Source organism: Callithrix jacchus, chromosome Y, assembly GCF_049354715.1.
Source record: "Callithrix jacchus isolate 240 chromosome Y, calJac240_pri, whole genome shotgun sequence".
Taxonomy (NCBI): domain Eukaryota; kingdom Metazoa; phylum Chordata; class Mammalia; order Primates; family Cebidae; genus Callithrix; species Callithrix jacchus.
In genome coordinates, this window is record NC_133525.1 from 2,645,001 (window position 1) to 2,664,006 (window position 19,006).

Sequence of the window (19,006 nt, forward strand, 5' to 3'; positions counted from 1 at the left end):
CCTCTGGGGAAGTAGAAGGTCGGAATGCTTTGGCTGGTGGCCGGGCGCAGAGGCTCTTGTTTCAGCGTCTGGACCTGAAGAGTCCACAGAAGCACACGGTTAGAACCTGGGAGCCGCCGCCGCCTTCTCCACCCGGACACGGGACCAACAGCAAGGGCCGCTCTAGGACGCATGGCGCCAAAGCCAGGTGATCCCACATACTCCACTGCAGGGACCCCTCCACCCGGCCACGGGGACACACACACCCACCGCAGGGACACGTCCACCCGGCCACGGGGACACTCACGCACCCACCGCAGGGACCCCTCCACCCGGCCACGGGGACACACTCACCCACTGCAGGGACCCCTCCACCCGGCCACGGGGACACTCACACACCCACCGCAGGGGACACCTCCACCCGGCCACGGGGACACTCACGCACCCACTGCAGGGACACCTCCACCCGGCCACGGGGACACTCACACACCCACCGCAGGGACCCCTCCACCCGGCCACGGGGACACACACACCCACTGCAGGGACACCTCCACCCGGCCACGGGGACACTCACACACCCACTGCAGGGACCCCTCCACCCGGCCACGGGGACACACACACCCACTGCAGGGACACCTCCACCCGGCCACGGGGACACTCACACACCCACTGCAGGGACCCCTCCACCCGGCCACGGGGACACTCACACACCCACCGCAGGGACCCCTCCACCCGGCCACGGGGACACACACACCCACCGCAGGGACACGTCCACCCGGCCACGGGGACACTCACACACCCACTGCAGGGACCCCTCCACCCGGCCACGGGGACACTCACACACCCACTGCAGGGACCCCTCCACCCGGCTATGGGGACACACACACCCACTGCAGGGACCCCTCCACCCGGCTATGGGGACACACACACCCACTGCAGGGACCCCTCCACCCGGCCACGGGGACACTCACACACCCACTGCAGGGACCCCTCCACCCGGCCACGGGGACACTCACACACCCACTGCAGGGACCCCTCCACCCGGCCACGGGGACACTCACACACCCACTGCAGGGGACACCTCCACCCGGCTATGGGGACACACACACCCACTGCAGGGACCCCTCCACCCGGCTATGGGGACACACACCCACTGCAGGGACCCCTCCACCCGGCCACGGGGACACTCACACACCCACTGCAGGGACCCCTCCACCCGGCCACGGGGACACTCACACACCCACTGCAGGGACCCCTCCACCCGGCCACGGGGACACTCACACACCCACTGCAGGGACCCCTCCACCCGGCCACGGGGACACTCACACACCCACTGCAGGGGACACCTCCACCCGGCTATGGGGACACACACACCCACTGCAGGGACCCCTCCACCCAGCTATGGGGACACACACCCACTGCAGGGACCCCTCCACCCGGCCACGGGGACACTCACACACCCACTGCAGGGACCCCTCCACCCGGCCACGGGGACACTCACACACCCACTGCAGGGACCCCTCCACCCGGCCACGGGGACACTCACACACCCACTGCAGGGACCCCTCCACCCGGCTATGGGGACACACACACCCACTGCAGGGACCCCTCCACCCGGCTATGGGGACACACACACCCACTGCAGGGACCCCTCCACCCGGCCACGGGGACACTCACACACCCACTGCAGGGACCCCTCCACCCGGCCACGGGGACACACACACCAACCGCAGAGACCCCTCCACCCGGCCACGAGGACACTCACACACCCACTGCAGGGACACCTCCACCCGGCCACGGGGACACTCACACACCCACTGCAGGGACCCCTCCACCCGGCCACGGGGACACTCACACACCCACCGCAGGGGACACCTCCACCCGGCCACAGGGACACTCACGCACCCACCGCAGGGGACACCTCCACCCGGCCACGGGGACACTCACACACCCACCGCAGGAACACCTCCACCCGGCCACGGGGACACTCACAAACCCACTGCAGGGACCCCTCCACCTGGCCACGGGGACACTCACAGACCCACTGCAGGGACACCTCCACCCGGCCACGGGGACACTCACAAACCCACTGCAGGGGACACCTCCACCCGGCCACAGGGACACTCACGCACCCACCGCAGGGGACACCTCCACCCGGCCACGGGGACACTCACAAACCCACTGCAGGGACCCCTCCACCTGGCCACGGGGACACTCACAGACCCACTGCAGGGACACCTCCACCTGGCCACGGGGACACTCACACACCCACTGCAGGGACCCCTCCACCTGGCCACGGGGACACTCACCCACTGCAGGGACACCTCCACCCGGCCACAGGGACACTCACACACCCACTGCAGGGACACTTCCACCTGGCCACGGGGACACTCACACACCCACTGCAGGGACCCCTCCACCCGGCCACGGGGACACTCACCCACTGCAGGGACCCCTCCACCCGGCCACGGGGACACTCACCCACTGCAGGGACACCTCTACCCTACCACGGGGACACACACACACCCACTGCAGGGACCCCTCCACCCGGCCATGGGGACACTCACACACCCACCGCAGGGACACATGCATCTGGGGGGCTACCTGATACCAACAGGGACCCCACAGTGGCTCACTGCTCCACAGTGAGTACCCATCACACCTGGCAGAGCAGCCAAGCAACCCAGATGCCCAAGACACCCAAGAGGACTGGCTCCTGATTCCCATGGGCCACACCAGTGACCTCACATCTGGCAGAGCCCTGGGGACAAGAGCAGCCCCACGCCCCAGACTCATGAGGGCACTGACATGGCGAGGCACAACCCTGCCCCCGGAGCCCGGCTGACTCACATCCTGAGAGGCAGATGCAGAGCGGGCACAGACACAGGCAGGTGAGGGGGTCGACCAGCAGGTACTGCTGCGGGCACAAGCCTCAGCCCCTCACCCAGTGCAGAGCCCACGCCACGGGCTCCCGGTGACACTCACCAACAGCACTCCCCTCACTCTCAGCACCCGCAGGACCCACCACAAGCTCAAGAGTCTCCCGGTTCATCTCCAGAAAACCTACGAGCTGTATATTTACTGTCATCCCGTGACAGCAAAACACCGAGAAAAACGGTCAATGACATCAGCAAGCAAACAGCGTCCTCCTCCATCAACTACCCAGGGACAGGGCTGTGTCCTCCTCCTCCAAATATCCAGGGACGGGGCCGCGTCCTCCTCCTCCAGCTACCCAGGGATGGGGCCGCGTCCTCCTCCTCCAGCTACCCAGGGATGGAGCCGCGTCCTCCTCCTCCTCCTCCAACTACCCAGGGACGGGGCTGTGTCCTCCTCCTCCTCCAAGTACCCAGGGACGGAGCCCCGTCCTCCTCCTCCAGCTACCCAGGGACAGGGCTGTGTCCTCCTCCATCAACTACCCAGGGACGGGGCCGTGTCCTCCTCCTCCTCCTCCAGCTACCCAGGGACGGGGCCGCGTCCTCCTCCTCCTCCTCCTCCAACTACCCAGGGACGGGGCTGTGTCCTCCTCCTCCTCCTCCAAATACCCAGGGACGGGGCTGTGTCCTCCTCCTCCTCCTCCAAATACCCAGGGACGGGGCCGCGTCCTCCTCCTCCAAATACCCAGGGACGGGGCCGCGTCCTCCTCCTCCTCCAACTACCCAGGGACGGGGCCGCGTCCTCCTCCTCCAGCTACCCAGGGACGGGGCCGCGTCCTCCTCCTCCAGCTACCCAGGGACGGGGCCGCGTCCTCCTCCTCCAAATACCCAGGGACGGGGCCGCGTCCTCCTCCTCCTCCTCCTCCTCCTCGAACTACCCAGGGACGGGGCAGCGCCCTCCTCCTCTTCCAAGTCTTATGGAGGAGAGGTCCGGGGAGGAAGTCCCAGAACCCATGGACCACAGGTCAGCTTCTTTGGGCTCACAGTCCTGACTGCCTGATCGACGCAGGACTGGGTCCCAGATGCAGTGTCCTCAGAGAGCAGGTCCCCCCCTGCTGTCCCCATGGGACCCTTGCCCACGGTAAGACTCGGCCAGTTTTTCTCTCACCCCATCTAGGAGGAGCAGGGACCGCCTCCGTGACGTGGCGCACAGCAGGCTCCCGCAGTGGGCGCCGACTGGATGCTCGTTCCGCACAGCTTTACCTGACGGGCACACCGTTCCCCGTGATTCAGAACGTGACCTCAGTGAGCGGGGGTGGGAGGTCCGTGTCTCCCCGAATCCACCATGCGTCCCCGCAGCAGCACCCTCCTCGTGTCTGGCTACGAGGTCCCGCTGTGGAGCCTGCAGCTCTTCCCCCTTCACAACGCTGGGTTCGCACAGCTCTGCGGTTTGGGTTCTGGAATTGGCCCTGTGGCTATTCCGCAGTGGGCTCTCAGGCTCCTGCTTTTGCCAATATAATGACCTGGGCACACCAACCAACCCTCTTGCTGAAAACTGACAAGAATACTGGACAGAACGTTCCACAGACGTCTTCCAGAAAGCAGCATCCGCAGGCTGGCAGGAGGGTACAGTATGTCAGGCCACAGGTGCCTGCCTGAAAGGAGGGGCCAGGGAGGCCTGGGGGGGAGGAGGGAGCAGGGAGGCCGGGGAGGAGGGGGCAGGGAGGCCAACGAAGGAGCAGGGAGGTGTGGGAGAAGGGGGCAGTGAAGCCCGGGAGGAGAGAGCAGGGAGACCGGGGAGGAGGGAGCAGGGAGGCCTGGGAGGAGTGACCACTGAGGCCCGGGGAGGAGGGAGCAGGGAGGCCTGGGAGGAGGGAAGAGGGAGGCCTGGGAAGAGGGGGCAGGGAGGCCCAGGAGGAGGGAAGAGGGAGGACGAGGAGGAAGGAGCAGGGAGGCCTGGGAGGAGAAAGCAGGGAGGCCGGGGAGGAGGGAGCAGGGAGGCCTGGGAGGAGGGGGCAGAGAGGCTGGGGAGGAGGGAGCAGGGAGGCCTGGGAGGAGGGGGCAGAGAGGCCTGGGAGGAGTGACCACGGAGGCCCGGGGAGGAGGGGGCAGAGAGGCCGGGGAGGAGTGACCACGGAGGCCCGGGGAGGAGGGGGCAGGTAGGCCCGGGAGGAGCGGGCAGAGAGGCCGGGGAGGAAGGAGCAGGGTGATCTGGGAGGAGGGAGCAGGGTGGCCCGGGAGGAGGGAGCAGGGAGGCCGAGGAGGAGGGAGCAGGGAGCAGTGTGGCCCAAGCGGAGGAGGCAGGGAGGCCAGGGAGGAGGGAGCAGGGAGGCCGGGGAGGATGTGACAGGGTGGCCAGGGAAGAGGGGGCAGGGTGATCTGAAAGGAAGGAGCAGGAAGGCCTGGGAGGACGGAGCATGGAGGCCGGGGAGGAAGAGGCAGGGTGATCTGGAAGGAGGGAACAGGGAGGCCCAGGAGGAGGGAGCAGGGAGGCCGGGGAGGAGGGTGCAGGGAGGCCTGGGAGGAGGGAGCAGGGAGGCCGGAGAGGAGGGAGCAGGGAGGCCGGAGAGGAGGGAGCAGGGTGGCCATGGAGGAGGCAGGAGGGTGGCCCTGGAGGAGGGGGCAGGGAGGCTGGAGAGGAGGGGGCAGGGCGGCCGTGGAGGAGGGAGGAGGGCGGCCTGGGAGGAGGGAGCAGGGAGGCCCGGGAGGAGGGAGCAGGGCGGCCCGGGAGGAGGGAGCAGGGAGGCCTGGGAGGAGGGAGCACGGAGGCCGGAGAAGAGGAAGCAGGGTGGCCCTGGAGGAGGGAGCAGGGAGGCCCTGGAGGAGGGGGCAGGGAGGCCGGAGAGGAGGGAGCAGGGCGGCCGTGGAGGAGGGAGCAGGGAGGCCCGGGAGGAGGGGGCAGGGAGGCCTGGGAGGAGGGAGCAGGAAGGCCCGGGAGGAGGGAGCAGGGAGGCCGGAGAGGAGGGAGCAGGGTGGCCCGGGAGGAGGGAGCAGGGCGGCCGTGGAGGAGGGAGCAGGGAGGCCCGGGAGGAGGGAGCAGGAAGGCTCGGGAGGAGGGAGCAGGGAGGCCGGAGAGGAGGGAGCAGGGTGGCCCGGGAGGAGGGAGCAGGGAGGCCCGGGAGGAGGGAGCAGGGCGGCCGTGGAGGAGGGGGCAGGGAGGCCCGGGAGGAGGGAGCAGGGCGGCCGTGGAGGAGGGGGCAGGGAGGCCTGGGAGGAAGGGGCAGGGTGGCCCTGGAGGAGGGATCCAGGGAAGCCCACTGACCCTGCACAGGCTCAGCCTTCAGAAGTGTGCACCCCGAAATCTGTCACAGCCTTGCAGAGCTCTGGGGACTAGGAGGTAAAACCCAGGGTCCTCGGAGGAAGCTGCATCAAGGAAACCTCCCAGAACGCTCCACCTTCAGTGAGAAGGATGAACTGCCAATAAGACTCCCGCACACCTCAGGCCCCAGGAATGAAGGGAAGACTGTGGCCTCTGCCTGGAGCTGCAGGTGGCAGCCGGGCAGGGTGCAATTCTCCCCGAGGACTTATGGCCGACTCTCCTGCAGGTTTGCAAATGAAAACGACATCACCACGATGGTGAGAAAACCCTCCCACGGCCGGACACACTGGCTCGTGCCTGTAATGCTGGCACTTTTGGAGGCTGAGCCGGGCAGGCTGCCTGACCTCGGGAGTTCGAGACCAGCGTGGGCAACATAGCAAAACCTCATCTCTACTAAAAAAAAAAAAAAAAAAAAATTAGCCAGGTGTGGAAGCACACGCCTATAGTCCCAGCTACCCAGGAGGCGGAGGTGGGAAAATCGCTGGAACCCAGGGGGCGGAGGTGGCAGCAAGCTGAGATGGCACCACGGAACTGCAGCCTGGGCAAGAGAGCAAGACTCTGTCTCCCAAAAAACCCCCGTCAACCCGAAAACGTAGAGTTGTTGCCATGCAGGAAGCAAGTTCCTGAGGATACCCAGGACTCAAGGAACCTCCCACAGCTCTGAGAAAAACGAGCATCTCACAGTCAACAACCACCGACAGGCCCACAGAAGTGAGGCACAGTGAGGGAGTCTTTCTGTCCCTCACTGTGAGGCGAGGGGGCTTCTGACTCAGGAACTGCCGGGACATAACAAACACAACTCCTGCATTTTAAGAAATAAAAGAGAAGGCCAGGCGCGGTGCCTCACGCCCGTAATCCCCGCCGTCTCGCAGGCCGAGGGGGGTGGATCAACTCCGGTCAGGAGTTCGAGACCAGACTGACCAACGTGGAGAAATCCCAGCTCTACCAAAAATACAAAAAATCAGCTAGACACGGTGGCAGGTGTTGGTAATCCCAGCTACTCGGAGGCTGAGACAGAGGAATCACTTGGACCCGGGGGATGGACATTGGGGTGGACCCGGGGGATGGACATTGGGGTGAGCTGAGCTCACACCGCTGCACTCCAGCCTGGGTGACAGAGTGAGACTCTGTTTTTCAAAAAAAAAAAAAAAAGCAAAACTGTCTCAAAACAAAGCTAACAAAAGAAATGAAAGAGGAAATTGAAACCATGAGCAAGAAACAGGTAGAAACCGACTGACACGTAAATTCTAGGGTTTTAAAACAGGCGAGCAGAGAACGCACAGAGCGGACTGGGTGACGTGGGAGAAAGAAGGGCACAAAGTCTTCACCCTGCAGCCGTAAGAGCTGGAGAGGGTCGCCGAGGCCTGAGGCTCCCGTGAGCCCCAGCAGAAGGGGAAAGGTTGTCCACTCCAGGGAGGAAACCACGGCCTCCAACACAGACCAAATACAATCCACAGCCAGAAACGGGGGTGCCCGGCCGGGCGCTGTGCCTCACGCCTGTCACCCCAGCACCGTGGGAGGCCGAGGAGGGCGGATCACCTGAAGTCGGGAGTTCAAGCCCGGCCTGGCCAACGCGGGGAAGCCGTGTTTCTACTAAAAATACAAAAATCAGCCGGGTGTGGTGGTCGGCACCTGTATTCGCAGCTACTCGGGAGGCTGAGGCGGGAGAATCTCCTGAACCCAGGAGGCGGAGGTTGCGGTGAGCCGAGATCGCACCACCGCACTCCTGCCTGGGCGACAGGATAAGACTCCGTCTCAAAAAAAAAAAAAAAAAAAAAAGCATGAGATGAATACGTGGACATTTTTACAGCAAAATTTACAGAGAAGATGCACGGCCGTAACACAGTGAAGCAAGAGGTGAGGAGACAAGCCGAGGCCTCCCGAACGCAGACGGGATGGAGGGCAGAGCAGCTCACAGTGACCAGTGGGACAAGCTAGGCAGGCTGAGCACCACACCCAGTTCAGTCCTTAAAAGTCTCAGTATGACAACAGCGTGTCAGTGAAATGGTGACTTGAATGCGTGTGTGACGGACTGTGAGTTGCAGGAAAAGACACTGATCCATGTTGGGCTTGGAAAAGTTTACGACTTGGCATTTTTTCCTTGTTTTTTTTTTTTTAAGACACGGGGTCTCACTATGTTGCCCAGGCTGGCCTTGAACTCCTGGCCTCCAGCGGTTCTCCTGCCTCAGCCTCCCACAGTGCTGGGGTCGCAGGTGTGAGGTACGGCGTCCGGCCAGCAGCTGACATTTGTAGGATAAACGGTGACCTACTAGAAAGTTCGTACTGCAATCGCGAGGAAGAGCTGAGCTGAAAAAGAGCGGGCGGCAGAGACGCAGGAGGAGACGGCGAGAGCCGCCGTCACACAGAGGAGCAGGCGGCATCCACGTCAGCGACCACGTGCTCCAGTTTCAAGACGAGCCCCGACCGCAGGAAGAAAACAGCCTCCACGTGTTCAGAGAGCGTTAAGACAGAGGCCGTGGGAGACTGCGGAGGCCGTCGGGGAGCCACGTGCCCCACTGACCAGACAGAGGCCCGACCGCAGGAAGGAAACAGCCTCCGTGGTATGGAGAGATGTGACACAGGGTCTCTTTCAAGAAGGACATGAGGCTGAGCGAGGTGGCTCACGCCTGTAATGCCAGCACTTTGGGAGGTCCAGGAGGGAGGATCACTTGAGGTCAGGAGTTCGAGACCAGCCTGGCGAGGCCGTGGGACACGCACGAGGCTTCAGTGAGCCACGTAGTCCGGTTGTAAGAGGGAGACCTGCCTGCGGGAACACAGAGGCCGTGGGACACGCACAAGACCTCAGGATCCAGAAGCTGCACGTGTGTCTTCCAGACGGAAAAAGACACAGCAGGCAGACAGTCAAGAAACCACGCTGGTGTTGCTGTTTTAACATCCGTGACGTCGGCACAACGTGACGGACATATGTGGAGACAGAGAGGCCACCACAGAACGCTGACAGATCGGTCACGGGAGGACAGAAACAGTCCACAGGGGCTGACTCTATCCGTGCCTGGCAATGCAGCCTTAGCGCTCATCAAGTGAATGCGGCTGGACACACACTCAGCAGGCCACGGAAGGTGCAGCCCACCCACCCCGGGCAGCGAGAGGCGAAAGCCAGACCCACCCACCCCAGGAAGTTTGGGGGGAAGCCGGGCCCACCCACCCCGGGCATTGACAGGGGGAAGGCAGAGCCACCCACTGTGGGCAGTGACGGGGGGAAGCCAGACCCACCCCAGGCACTTATGGGGGGAAGCTGGGCCCACACACCCCAGGCACAGACAGGTGGAAGCTGAGCCCACCCATCCCGGGCACTGACAGGGGGAAGCCGGGACCACCTGCCCCGGATACTGACGGCGGGGGGTGGGGTGGGGGGTGGGAGTTGGGCCCACCCACCCCGGGCACCAACAGAGGAGAGACGGAACAAGAAACAGCCCCAGCACCCCGAGGTCGCGGGCCCGGGAGATTTACAAGTTTAATCTCCGGGCCATAAATAGACCCGGCCCCGGCACAGCTGCAGAGCACACATTCCTTTCAACACACACAGAGCGAGCGCTTGGGCAGCGGCCACCTCTCGGGCGGCAGCAGGTCTCCCTGGGCTCTGAAGCAATCGCCCAGACAGCGGCCCGCCCCGAACGGAGCCGCCGGGCCAGGCATCAGCCGCAAACACAGAAGGACACGACAGCTGCGTGCGCGTGGAAGAAGAATGCTGAAGTCACCGCCTCCTCAGTAAAAAATAAGACAGACCGGAGGGGCGCCTGGTCCCAGGCAGGCACTTTCCGTCCTCCCCAGCGCTTGGTAACGCACCTGTCACGCAGGGCACGGTGGTAGAGGCGACACCCTGCCTCCCAGAGAGCTATTTCTGTTGAGGGCAGCGGGAAGGCAGCTCCTGACTCCAGGCAGTTCCACAGGTCACAGATACGCGTCTGACCCTTCCCGAGCACAGTGTGACTTAGGAAAGCACGTGCCTGCAGCAGCAGACTCAACGCCTCAGCCCGACACGGACGCGGCCTGCTTTTGTGCACAAGTGCCCGCGTGTCAGGGTGCAGGAAAGTTCCACTACACAGGTCGTGAGTGCCGCGACAGGTCCTGAGGATGCCAGGCTCGCGCAGGCCCCCCGAGTGCGCACAGGGTGAGCACAGCAGGCGGCGTGCGGCAACACGCAGACACGGCCCTCGTGCCAACCCCAGCGGGACCGGACGGCCGGCTCACGGCCACAGAGGAGGCTCTGTGCTTCCTGGTGCCCACTTCAGACGGCGCTGGAAGCACAGCAGCTGTGGAATGGGATGTGGGGGTTCGGGCAGGACCCACACTCACGGATTCCGGCCGAGCCCCTCGCCCACCCAGCCGACGGCCACCACCTGGAAGGCAGGGCCTGCTGCAAGCTGGGAGCATCCTTCTCGGCCGCACGGGCCTCCCAGGGACCCTCCGTGAAGGCTGGTGGAAGGCTGCCAGTGACACCCGCAAACGACATGCTACATGGTAAACACGGGAGCCAGAAAGGTCAGCGTTCACCCACAGCAGCCAACACGGAGATAACAGAGCCGGGTGCCACGTGCAGGTTTACAGGGAGAACTGGTGTGGAGGGTGGACACGGAAGGTCCACGTGTCTGAGTCCACCCACTCATGTGGGCTGACACTCGATCGCACACAGGGCTGAGCCGGGCCCCGCGTGGAGGCCCTCACCTGGGCTGACGCTCACTCGCACACAGGGCTGAGCCGGGTCTCACGTGGAGACCCTCACGTGGGCTGACGCTCACACACAGGGCTGAGCCGGGCCCCGCATGGAGACCCTCACGTGGGCTGACATTCGCTCGCACACACAGCTGAGCCGGGCCCCGCGTGGACACCCTCACGTGGGCTGACGCTCGCTGAGACACAGGGCTGAGCTGGGCCCCGCGTGGACACCCTCACGTGGGCTGACACACAGGGCTGAGCCAGGCTGTGCCGAGCAACTGGGCCTCTGCAGAGACGTCCACTGGGCCCTGCACCCGCGGTTCTGGTGAGCTGCGCGTCTCCACTGAGCTCAGAAGGCAGGGCTGGGGGACGTGGGGATCAAGGCGTCCACCAGCCAAGGGGTGATGGGGGATGTCAGGGTGCACGGTGAGGGAGGATCGCCACCCTCCCCGAGTGCAGCAGTCCCGGCAGCTGCTCCTGAGCCTGGTCTTCTGTGTGGGCGTCCCCACCTGGGCTTCTGTTTCCTGAGAACCCCCCTTGCTGCTGCTCCCCACCAGGTGGGGAACCCCCCAGCTCTACCTTCTCCCTCACACAGTCCTGGGCAGGGTCTGGGCAAACCAAAGGCCACAAGGGGAACGGCACGTGCTCTCGCCATAGACCGGGGAGGTGGGGTGACCGTGCACGCCGTCAGGGATGTGCAGAGCCCAGGCTGTCAACAGCCGCCGTCAGCTCCGAGGATGGGGGGGCTGCCGTGTGGGGGGGGGTGCTCTCAGCCGTGGACGGTGCTGCGTGGGTCTGTGCATCCGCCCGAAGGACCCTGCGGGGACGCTGGATGGTGTCTGTGAGCAGGTCAGCAGGGCTGTCTGTGCGCTGAGCCGCTGTGTGGGGGGTGGGACAGTCACTCTCCAGGCAGGGAGGGCCAGGCTGGGGCAGCACAGCTGTCCCGCGCAGGGAGCATGGTCTGAGCTGTCCTGGAGCTGCCCAGAAACAAAGCCCTGAGAACCCCTGGGCAGGAGGATGCGGGCAGAGCAGCTCCAGCAAGAAGGGCTCGGCCACGCTCCAGTGGCATGCGGGGACTCACGGCATGAGCATGTGCCGTGTAACACACTATCATCACACAGGGGCCACTTGGGACCCACAGTGGGACCACGTGCTGTGTAACACACTATCATCACACAGGGGCCTCCTGGGACCCACAGTGGGACCACGTGCCGTGTAACACGCTATCATCACACAGGGGCCTCCTGGGACCCACGCTGTGACCACGTGCCCTGTAACACGATATCATCACACAGGGGCCACTTTGGACCCACGGTGTGACCACGTGCCCTGTAACACGCTATCATCACACAGGGGCCTCCTGGGACCCACAGTGGGACCACGTGCCGTGTAACACACTATCATCACACAGGGGCCTCCTGGGACCCACGGTGTGACCACGTGCCGTGTAACACGCTATCATCACACAGGGGCCTCCTGGGACCCACAGTGGGACCACGTGCCGTGTAACACACTATCATCACACAGGGGCCTCCTGGGACCCACGGTGTGACCACGTGCCCTGTAACACGCTATCATCACACAGGGGCCTCCTGGGACCCACGCTGTGACCACGTGCCCTGTAACACGCTATCATCACACAGGGGCCTCCTGGGACCTACGGCGAGACCACGTGCCCTGTAACACGCTATCATCACACAGGGGCCTCCTGGGACCTACGGCGAGACCACGTGCCGTGTAACACGCTATCATCACACAGGGGCCTCCTGGGACCCACGGTGGGACCACGTGCCCTGTAACACGCTATCATCACACAGGGGCCTCCTGGGACCCACGGTGTGACCACGTGCCCTGTAACACGCTATCATCACACAGGGGCCTCCTGGGACCTACGGCGAGACCACGTGCCGTGTAACACGCTATCATCACACAGGGGCCTCCTGGGACCCACGGTGGGACCACGTGCCCTGTAACACGCTATCATCACACAGGGGCCTCCTGGGACCCACGCTGTGACCACGTGCCCTGTAACACGCTATCATCACACAGGGGCCTCCTGGGACCCACGGTGTGACCACGTGCCGTGTAACACGCTATCATCACACAGGGGCCTCCTGGGACCCACGGTGGGACCACGTGCCCTGTAACACGCTATCATCACACAGGGGCCTCCTGGGACCTACGGCGAGAACACGTGCTGTTCCCAACCCGAGGCGGGAGGTCACTGAAACTGAACACGCCCCACCTGGCCGAGTTTGGTTTGGCAAGGATGCTGGAAGTGGGCAGTGGCCAGGAGGAGGTGGAGCTTGGGTTTCACACCTGGGCAGGGAGCAGCCACCAGGGGGTTGGTGGGCAACAGAAGCCCAGGCGGGACGTCCCCACAGCAGAAGAGCAAGCTCAGGAGCCTCTGCCACGGGCTCGTGTCTGTGGCTGATGTCAGCATGGAAGGCTGCGCCGTCACGGGACTCCTGAAAACAGCACTGTGCTGCCCTGCCTGGAGTGTCCGAGGGCAGAGGCGCCGCACCCCAACACTTCCAGTGGCTCCACCAGGGACACCCCCAGATGACCCTCCTAAGGACGTGTCCAAGTGGGGTGGACCCATGACAAACAGAACCCACGCTCATGCGGGCAGTGAAGGCAGCGAGACACACCCCCCTTCTCCCCAACACCACCCCCACAAACACCCCAAAATGAGCCTGTAACTCACCCACCAACCCTCAGAGACCACGCACTTCACAGTGTCGATTCTCACTCCCTAAAAACGTGGAAACCCGTTTTCCATAAAATGAAGCAAACGTCTGCAGAAGGAATTCCTGGTTTCCCAACGTGACTCCAGTAAAACAAACAGTCCTGCTCAAACAACGCACACTTTGGTGACTGCGCTCTGCCTTCCAGAGGCGGATACACAGGTGCTTGGTCACCACAGGCCCCACGCAGAGTCACGGCCCCGCTGCAGCCACGTCCACGTGTGAGCTAACCACAGAAGAGACACCACAGCCCTCACAAAAGACGCACATCCTCGCTGCAGCGCAGAGGGCTTCCTCATCCAGCCATGTCCACGTGCGAGGTAACCACCTAATAGACTCCACGTCCCCCACAGAAGAGCCCCACCACCCTTCAGGGTTGAGGGTTTTCTCATCCATCCACGTGTGACGTAACCACCGAACAGACTCCACAGCCCCCACAGAAGAGTCACGGCCCCACTGCAGGGCAGAAGGCATCCTCGTCCAGCCACATCCACGTGTGAGCTAACCACCTGAGACTCCACAGTCCCCACAGAAGAGTCATGGCCCCACTGGAAGGCAGAAGGCATCCTCATCCAGCCACGTCCACATGTGAGCTAACCACCTAAGAGACTCCACAGCTGCCACAGAAGAGTCACGGCCCCTCTGCAGGGCAGAAGGCATCCTCATCCAGCCACGTCCACGTGTGAGCTAACCACGTAAGAGACTCCGCAGCTGCCACAGAAGAGTCACGGCCCCTCTGCAGGGCAGAAGGCATCCTCGTCCAGCCACGCCCACGTGCGAGCAAACCACCTAAGAGACTCTGCAACCACCAAGCACACACTGCCCACAGATCGTGCTTGAAGCTCATGTCACTCTGAACGGTATCCAGGTTAAGAGCATTTAAAGAAATCATCCTTGTAACAGACACTTACAGCCCCTACCCACTTGCAGGCAAAATGTGAAAACCTGGAAGACAGAGGTCAGATGAAAACTCTGATAGTGTCAACGCTGACGTGATCTTAGAAGAAAAGTTTCAGTTAAAGGGAAAGAAGTGGGTCTCCCTCCCCTTTCAACGCGGATGCTTTGGCTCAAGCTGATGGTCAGGGCCACTAGCTACAGACTCCTGGAACCGAGTTTGAAAAACGCTCTCCGCGCACACACACCCGGCCTGGATGAGAGTCGGGCACAGGGAAAGACGAAGCTCTCAACTGACACAGCGGTCGTCAAGGGAAGACTCACACGTGTAAACGACACGGTGCTCGTACAACTAACCCACAGAACGTACGAGGGGTACAGACACACGTTACTTCCCGGGCACTTACGGGAACTGAGATTACATTTCAAAGCCGGCCGGGGTGGAGGCTCACGCCCCTAATGCCAGCACTGTGGGAGGCCGTGGCGGGCGGATCACTGGAGGTCCAGGAGTTCAAGACCAGCCTGGACAACATGGTGAAACCCCGTTTCTCCTAAAAATACAAAAAGTAGCCGGCCGTGGTGGCGGGCGCCTGTAATCCCAGCCACTCAGGAGGCTGAGGACGAGACTCACTGGAACCCGGGAGGCGGAGGCTGCAGAGAGGCGAGATGGCCCCACTGCACTGCAGCCTGGGAGGCAGCGAGACTCTGTCTCAAAAAATAAAATAAAATACAAAAACGAGGCCAGTGAGTTACGGAACGAAACCACACTGGGCAACCGGCATGGTACGTGAGTGATATCTCAACAGACTCTTAAAGAAACGAGGAAGCCGGGGGAAGAAACGCTGCGTCTTGGAACAAGGACCGGAAAGTTTCCTACCCAACGCCTTTTCCAAGGGTGAAGGAATTTCCCCGCGTCTATTACCAGCAATCCAGGGTATTATTTAAATGAAAAATCTGTGTGCAGCGAACCGGAGGCACTGCCGGTCCTCACACAGCCCGGCTTATCTCAGCAGGGTGCCACACTCAGGGCTGAAGTCCCGGGCAAGCAGCGAAGCCGGCTTTTCCTGCCTCGGTTGGCACAGCTTCCCAAACAGCAGCACCCTGTTTTCGGCGGCGCGTGGCCCGGGTGGATCCCCTGCGCCCACAACTAGCCCTGAAAACGTTGCGTTGGGGCCCTGCCGGGGACACCGGGTGCCAGGAGCGGCGGGGTGGGGGTCCCCACGCGGGGCCGGGAGGGACAGGAGGTGTAAGGCCAGGAGCGGCGAGGTGCGGGTCCCAACGGTGCCTGGCCAGGGGTGACGGCGGGGGGGGGTCCCCACGCGGGGCTGGGAGGGACAGGAGGTGTAAGGCCAGGAGCGGCGAGGTGCGGGTCCCAACGGTGCCTGGGCAGGGGTGACGGCGGGGTGGGGGTTCACGCGCGGAGACCGGGAAGGACGGTGGGCGCAGGGCCAGGGGCGGCAAGTGGGGGGGTCCCCGACGGTGCGCGGCCACGAGTGGCGGGGTAGGGGTGTCCCCGAGCGGGGACGGGAAGGACGGCGGGTGGAGGGCCAGGAGCGACAGTGAGGCGGGGGTTGGCCCCGCGTGGGGCCTGGAGGGCACAGCTTGCCGGACCAGGAGGCTCGGCCGGATTTGGGGCCGGGGCGGGGCCCGCGGGGCTGACCTGCTGAAAGGCCTTCAGCCGCTTCTTGAACCGCGAGGGCAGCACGAAGTCGCAGCCGCGGGCCAGCGAGGCCAGCTCCTGGCGCAGGTCGGGGTCCTGGCGCAGCGAGCGCTCGCGGAGCCTCATGCCGTCGGCGCGGGGGGCTCTCCACGGGCCGGGCCGGGCGCCACGCTCTCGGGGCAGGGCCGGGCCGGGGCCAGCGGGGCGCTGCAGGCGGGGCCGGGGCTCAGCGCGCTCCATGCGTCGCCCGCCAGGCGCTCTGGGCCCCGGGCCCCCGCCGCGCACATTCCTCAGGCCGCGGAAGGCGCATGGCGCCGGGGGTGTGGGCAGCCGCCCCTCCCGACCCGAGACTATGCAGACCCGGCCGCTGCCCCCGGTCCTCCGCCTCCGCTCCCCACACGGGCTCGGCTCCCTCCGGTCCCCTCTGCTGCGCTCGGCGCTGCCCGGCTGGGCACAGGGCGCTATCTGCACCGCGCGGGCCGTCACGTGGCTCGCCAGGCGCGCGCATCAACAGGTCTCCGGGAGGACAGCCTGGGGCGGCCCCAGGGACCCGGGCGAAGGCGCTGCCCCCGAAAACTGAGCCCCCCACGCCCCCCACGACGCCAGCAGAGCTGGCTGCAGGCTCGGCCCCTCCAGAGCCACGGGCACGCCGGGTGCGGCTGCGCCTCCATAAACACAGGCTGAGGCAGCCCGGGCATCCAGGCGCCCGCATCCCCGCCCCTCCCCAAGCTTGCAGACTTTCTAGCGGCGGAGGCACCTAGGATCCATCTCCCGCGCCGCCGCTCACGGGGACCACAGCACTTGTTCACTGTCCTACTTAGAACAAGAGAAGGAGAGCGGCGGAGAAGCGGGACCCGCGGCTTTCCAACTGAGCTGACCTCAGGGGGCCTGCGCGTTCTTCCCACCGGGACACAGACCTCGGGCCGCAGGTCAGAAGCTCAGCACACCCCTGCCAGGCTGCACGCTGCCAGCAGAAGGCGTCCCAGCTCCCCGATCAGGACCGTCCTGCGTGGCGTTTGCTACAGTCAGTGGACCTCGTTGGACGGGTCACTTTCACCCCGAGTCCACGGCCTGCACTGTGCCATCCTGCTGCCGCAGGCTCCGTGGGCCTGGAAAAGCTCATGACCACACCGATCTCCCACCGCGGGGGTCACACGGAGTAGTTGCCCTGCCCTGAGAAACGCGCGTGCCACAGACGCACCTCTCCCTCCGTCCCTCCCTTGTCACCCCAGCAGCCCCGATCTGCTTCCTGGTCTCCTTTTTCCGAGTATCCTAGACTTGGAACCACGCAGGGTGCACACAGACTGGCCTTTTCTTCTGAAACCTTACTCACTGCCTCTCCCGCCCACCAGAGCACCCAGCCCAACGCCCCTTCCAATTCTTCTGAGGGTACAGGACGTCCCCGTCCCCTTCCTTGTCCTCCAGCCATGCCCGGATCTTTCCATCCTCATTTCCTTGCTGTCCCTGAGGATTCCGAAGCCAGCCTCTGACCCTCTAGGTCTCCAAACGGAAGCTATAAGGCAGCACCGGAGGAAACGTGGTCCAATCTCCACGAGATGACTTAAACAAGGGCACCCAGTGACTTGGGTCACAGGGCACAGCTGCCGCCCGTTGAATTCACACGGGCACCACTTGCTCAGTTCAGAGCAGAACCACAGGCAGGCGGCCTTCCAAACACCTCTGGTGAAACGTGATTAGAGGCCAGCCTCCTGTGATCTCCCTCCAAAAATCAAAGATCAAAACCAAAATGTGGCTAAAGTGACACGACTGAGGCGTGCTCCTCACACTCGGGCAACACACCCCGTCCTGCCACGCCGGTGACACGTGCCCCATCCTGCTATGCTGGGTGACAAGCACCCCCTCCTGCTACACCGGGTGACGTGCACTCCATCTAGCCACACCGGCTGACATGTGCCCTGTCCTGTCACGCTGGGTGACACATGCCACTGTTCTGCCACACCAGGTGACAAATACTGTGTTCTGCCATGCCAGGTGACGCGCCCCATCCTGCCACGCTAGTTGACAAGCACCTTGTCCTGCTACACCGGGTGACACACACTCCATGCAGCCACACTGGGTGACACGCACCCTGTCCTGTCACGTGGGGTGACACACACCCCTGTGGACTCTACTGCCATGGCTGCTCTTCCCGTACAAGACTTTTGGAACATGGCCTGAAACTCCTCAAGTGCACGCATACAGAGACGTAAAGACTCTCACCTGGAATCCTCAAAGCACCTCCAGAGGCAGCCCCACTGCGTCCCTGCACTTCCACGGCCTGCCCCGCACCCGCTTCCCGACGCAGCCACAGGGCCGCTCCCGATGCAGCCACAGGGCCGTCTACGTGGGAGGGGGAGGCACAGGGCCATCCACACACATCAGGGTGGGGACAGCACCATGCGGTCTCAACAGGGACACCACGGGGAGTCTATGCACTATCATGTACAGGGCCGGGGTCGTCCACGGTGGACGGGGCTGTGTATTCACTACCGTGTACACAGACGGGGCTGTCCACACTCAACAGGGCCGTTTTTGCTCCACAGGCAGCGTGGAATCCATGAGGCCTGTTTTCAGCCTGTCTCCCCCACACTGCTACGCGGATGAGACAACATTGACACCTGGGCCCATGAAGGCCCTCACGGCACCCGAATCTCCACTCGCGTCTCATGGGGACACGATCGCACCCTTAGCCTCTAAAACTCCCCAAATGCTCAGAAGACCTTTATGCAAAACGTTCACAAGCATCTCCTCCCTTTTCATTGTCACTAAACACAGATTTGTTCAGACCGTTTGAGGATAACAATGTGTGTTCAGTGAGCACACGTAAGTGCTTCTGTGAAATCCTAGGTGTGAAAGG

At 63.6% G+C, this 19,006-nt stretch overlaps 1 protein-coding gene across 4 annotated transcripts in view; it reads right to left on the reverse strand.

Annotated features, from left to right (window-relative positions):
• LOC128928017 (serine/threonine-protein phosphatase 2A regulatory subunit B'' subunit beta) overlaps positions 1-17,110 on the reverse strand; it is a 42,547-nt gene extending 25,437 nt beyond the window's left edge. For 2 of the 4 annotated variants that reach the window (XM_078364416.1, XM_078364417.1), the window contains exons 1-2: positions 16,150-16,604; positions 1-74 (exon numbers count right to left, since the gene is read on the reverse strand). The exon at positions 1-74 is cut by the window's left edge and continues 112 nt beyond it. In XM_078364416.1, the coding sequence (XP_078220542.1) occupies positions 1-74; positions 16,150-16,389 (314 nt within the window). In that variant the 5' untranslated portion in view covers positions 16,390-16,604. Of the gene's footprint in view, positions 75-9,978; positions 10,092-16,149; positions 16,605-17,027 lie in introns of those variants that run through there. The other 2 variants (XM_078364419.1, XM_078364418.1) reach the window with 2 other exon arrangements.
• Positions 17,111-19,006: the final 1,896 nt, after the last annotated feature.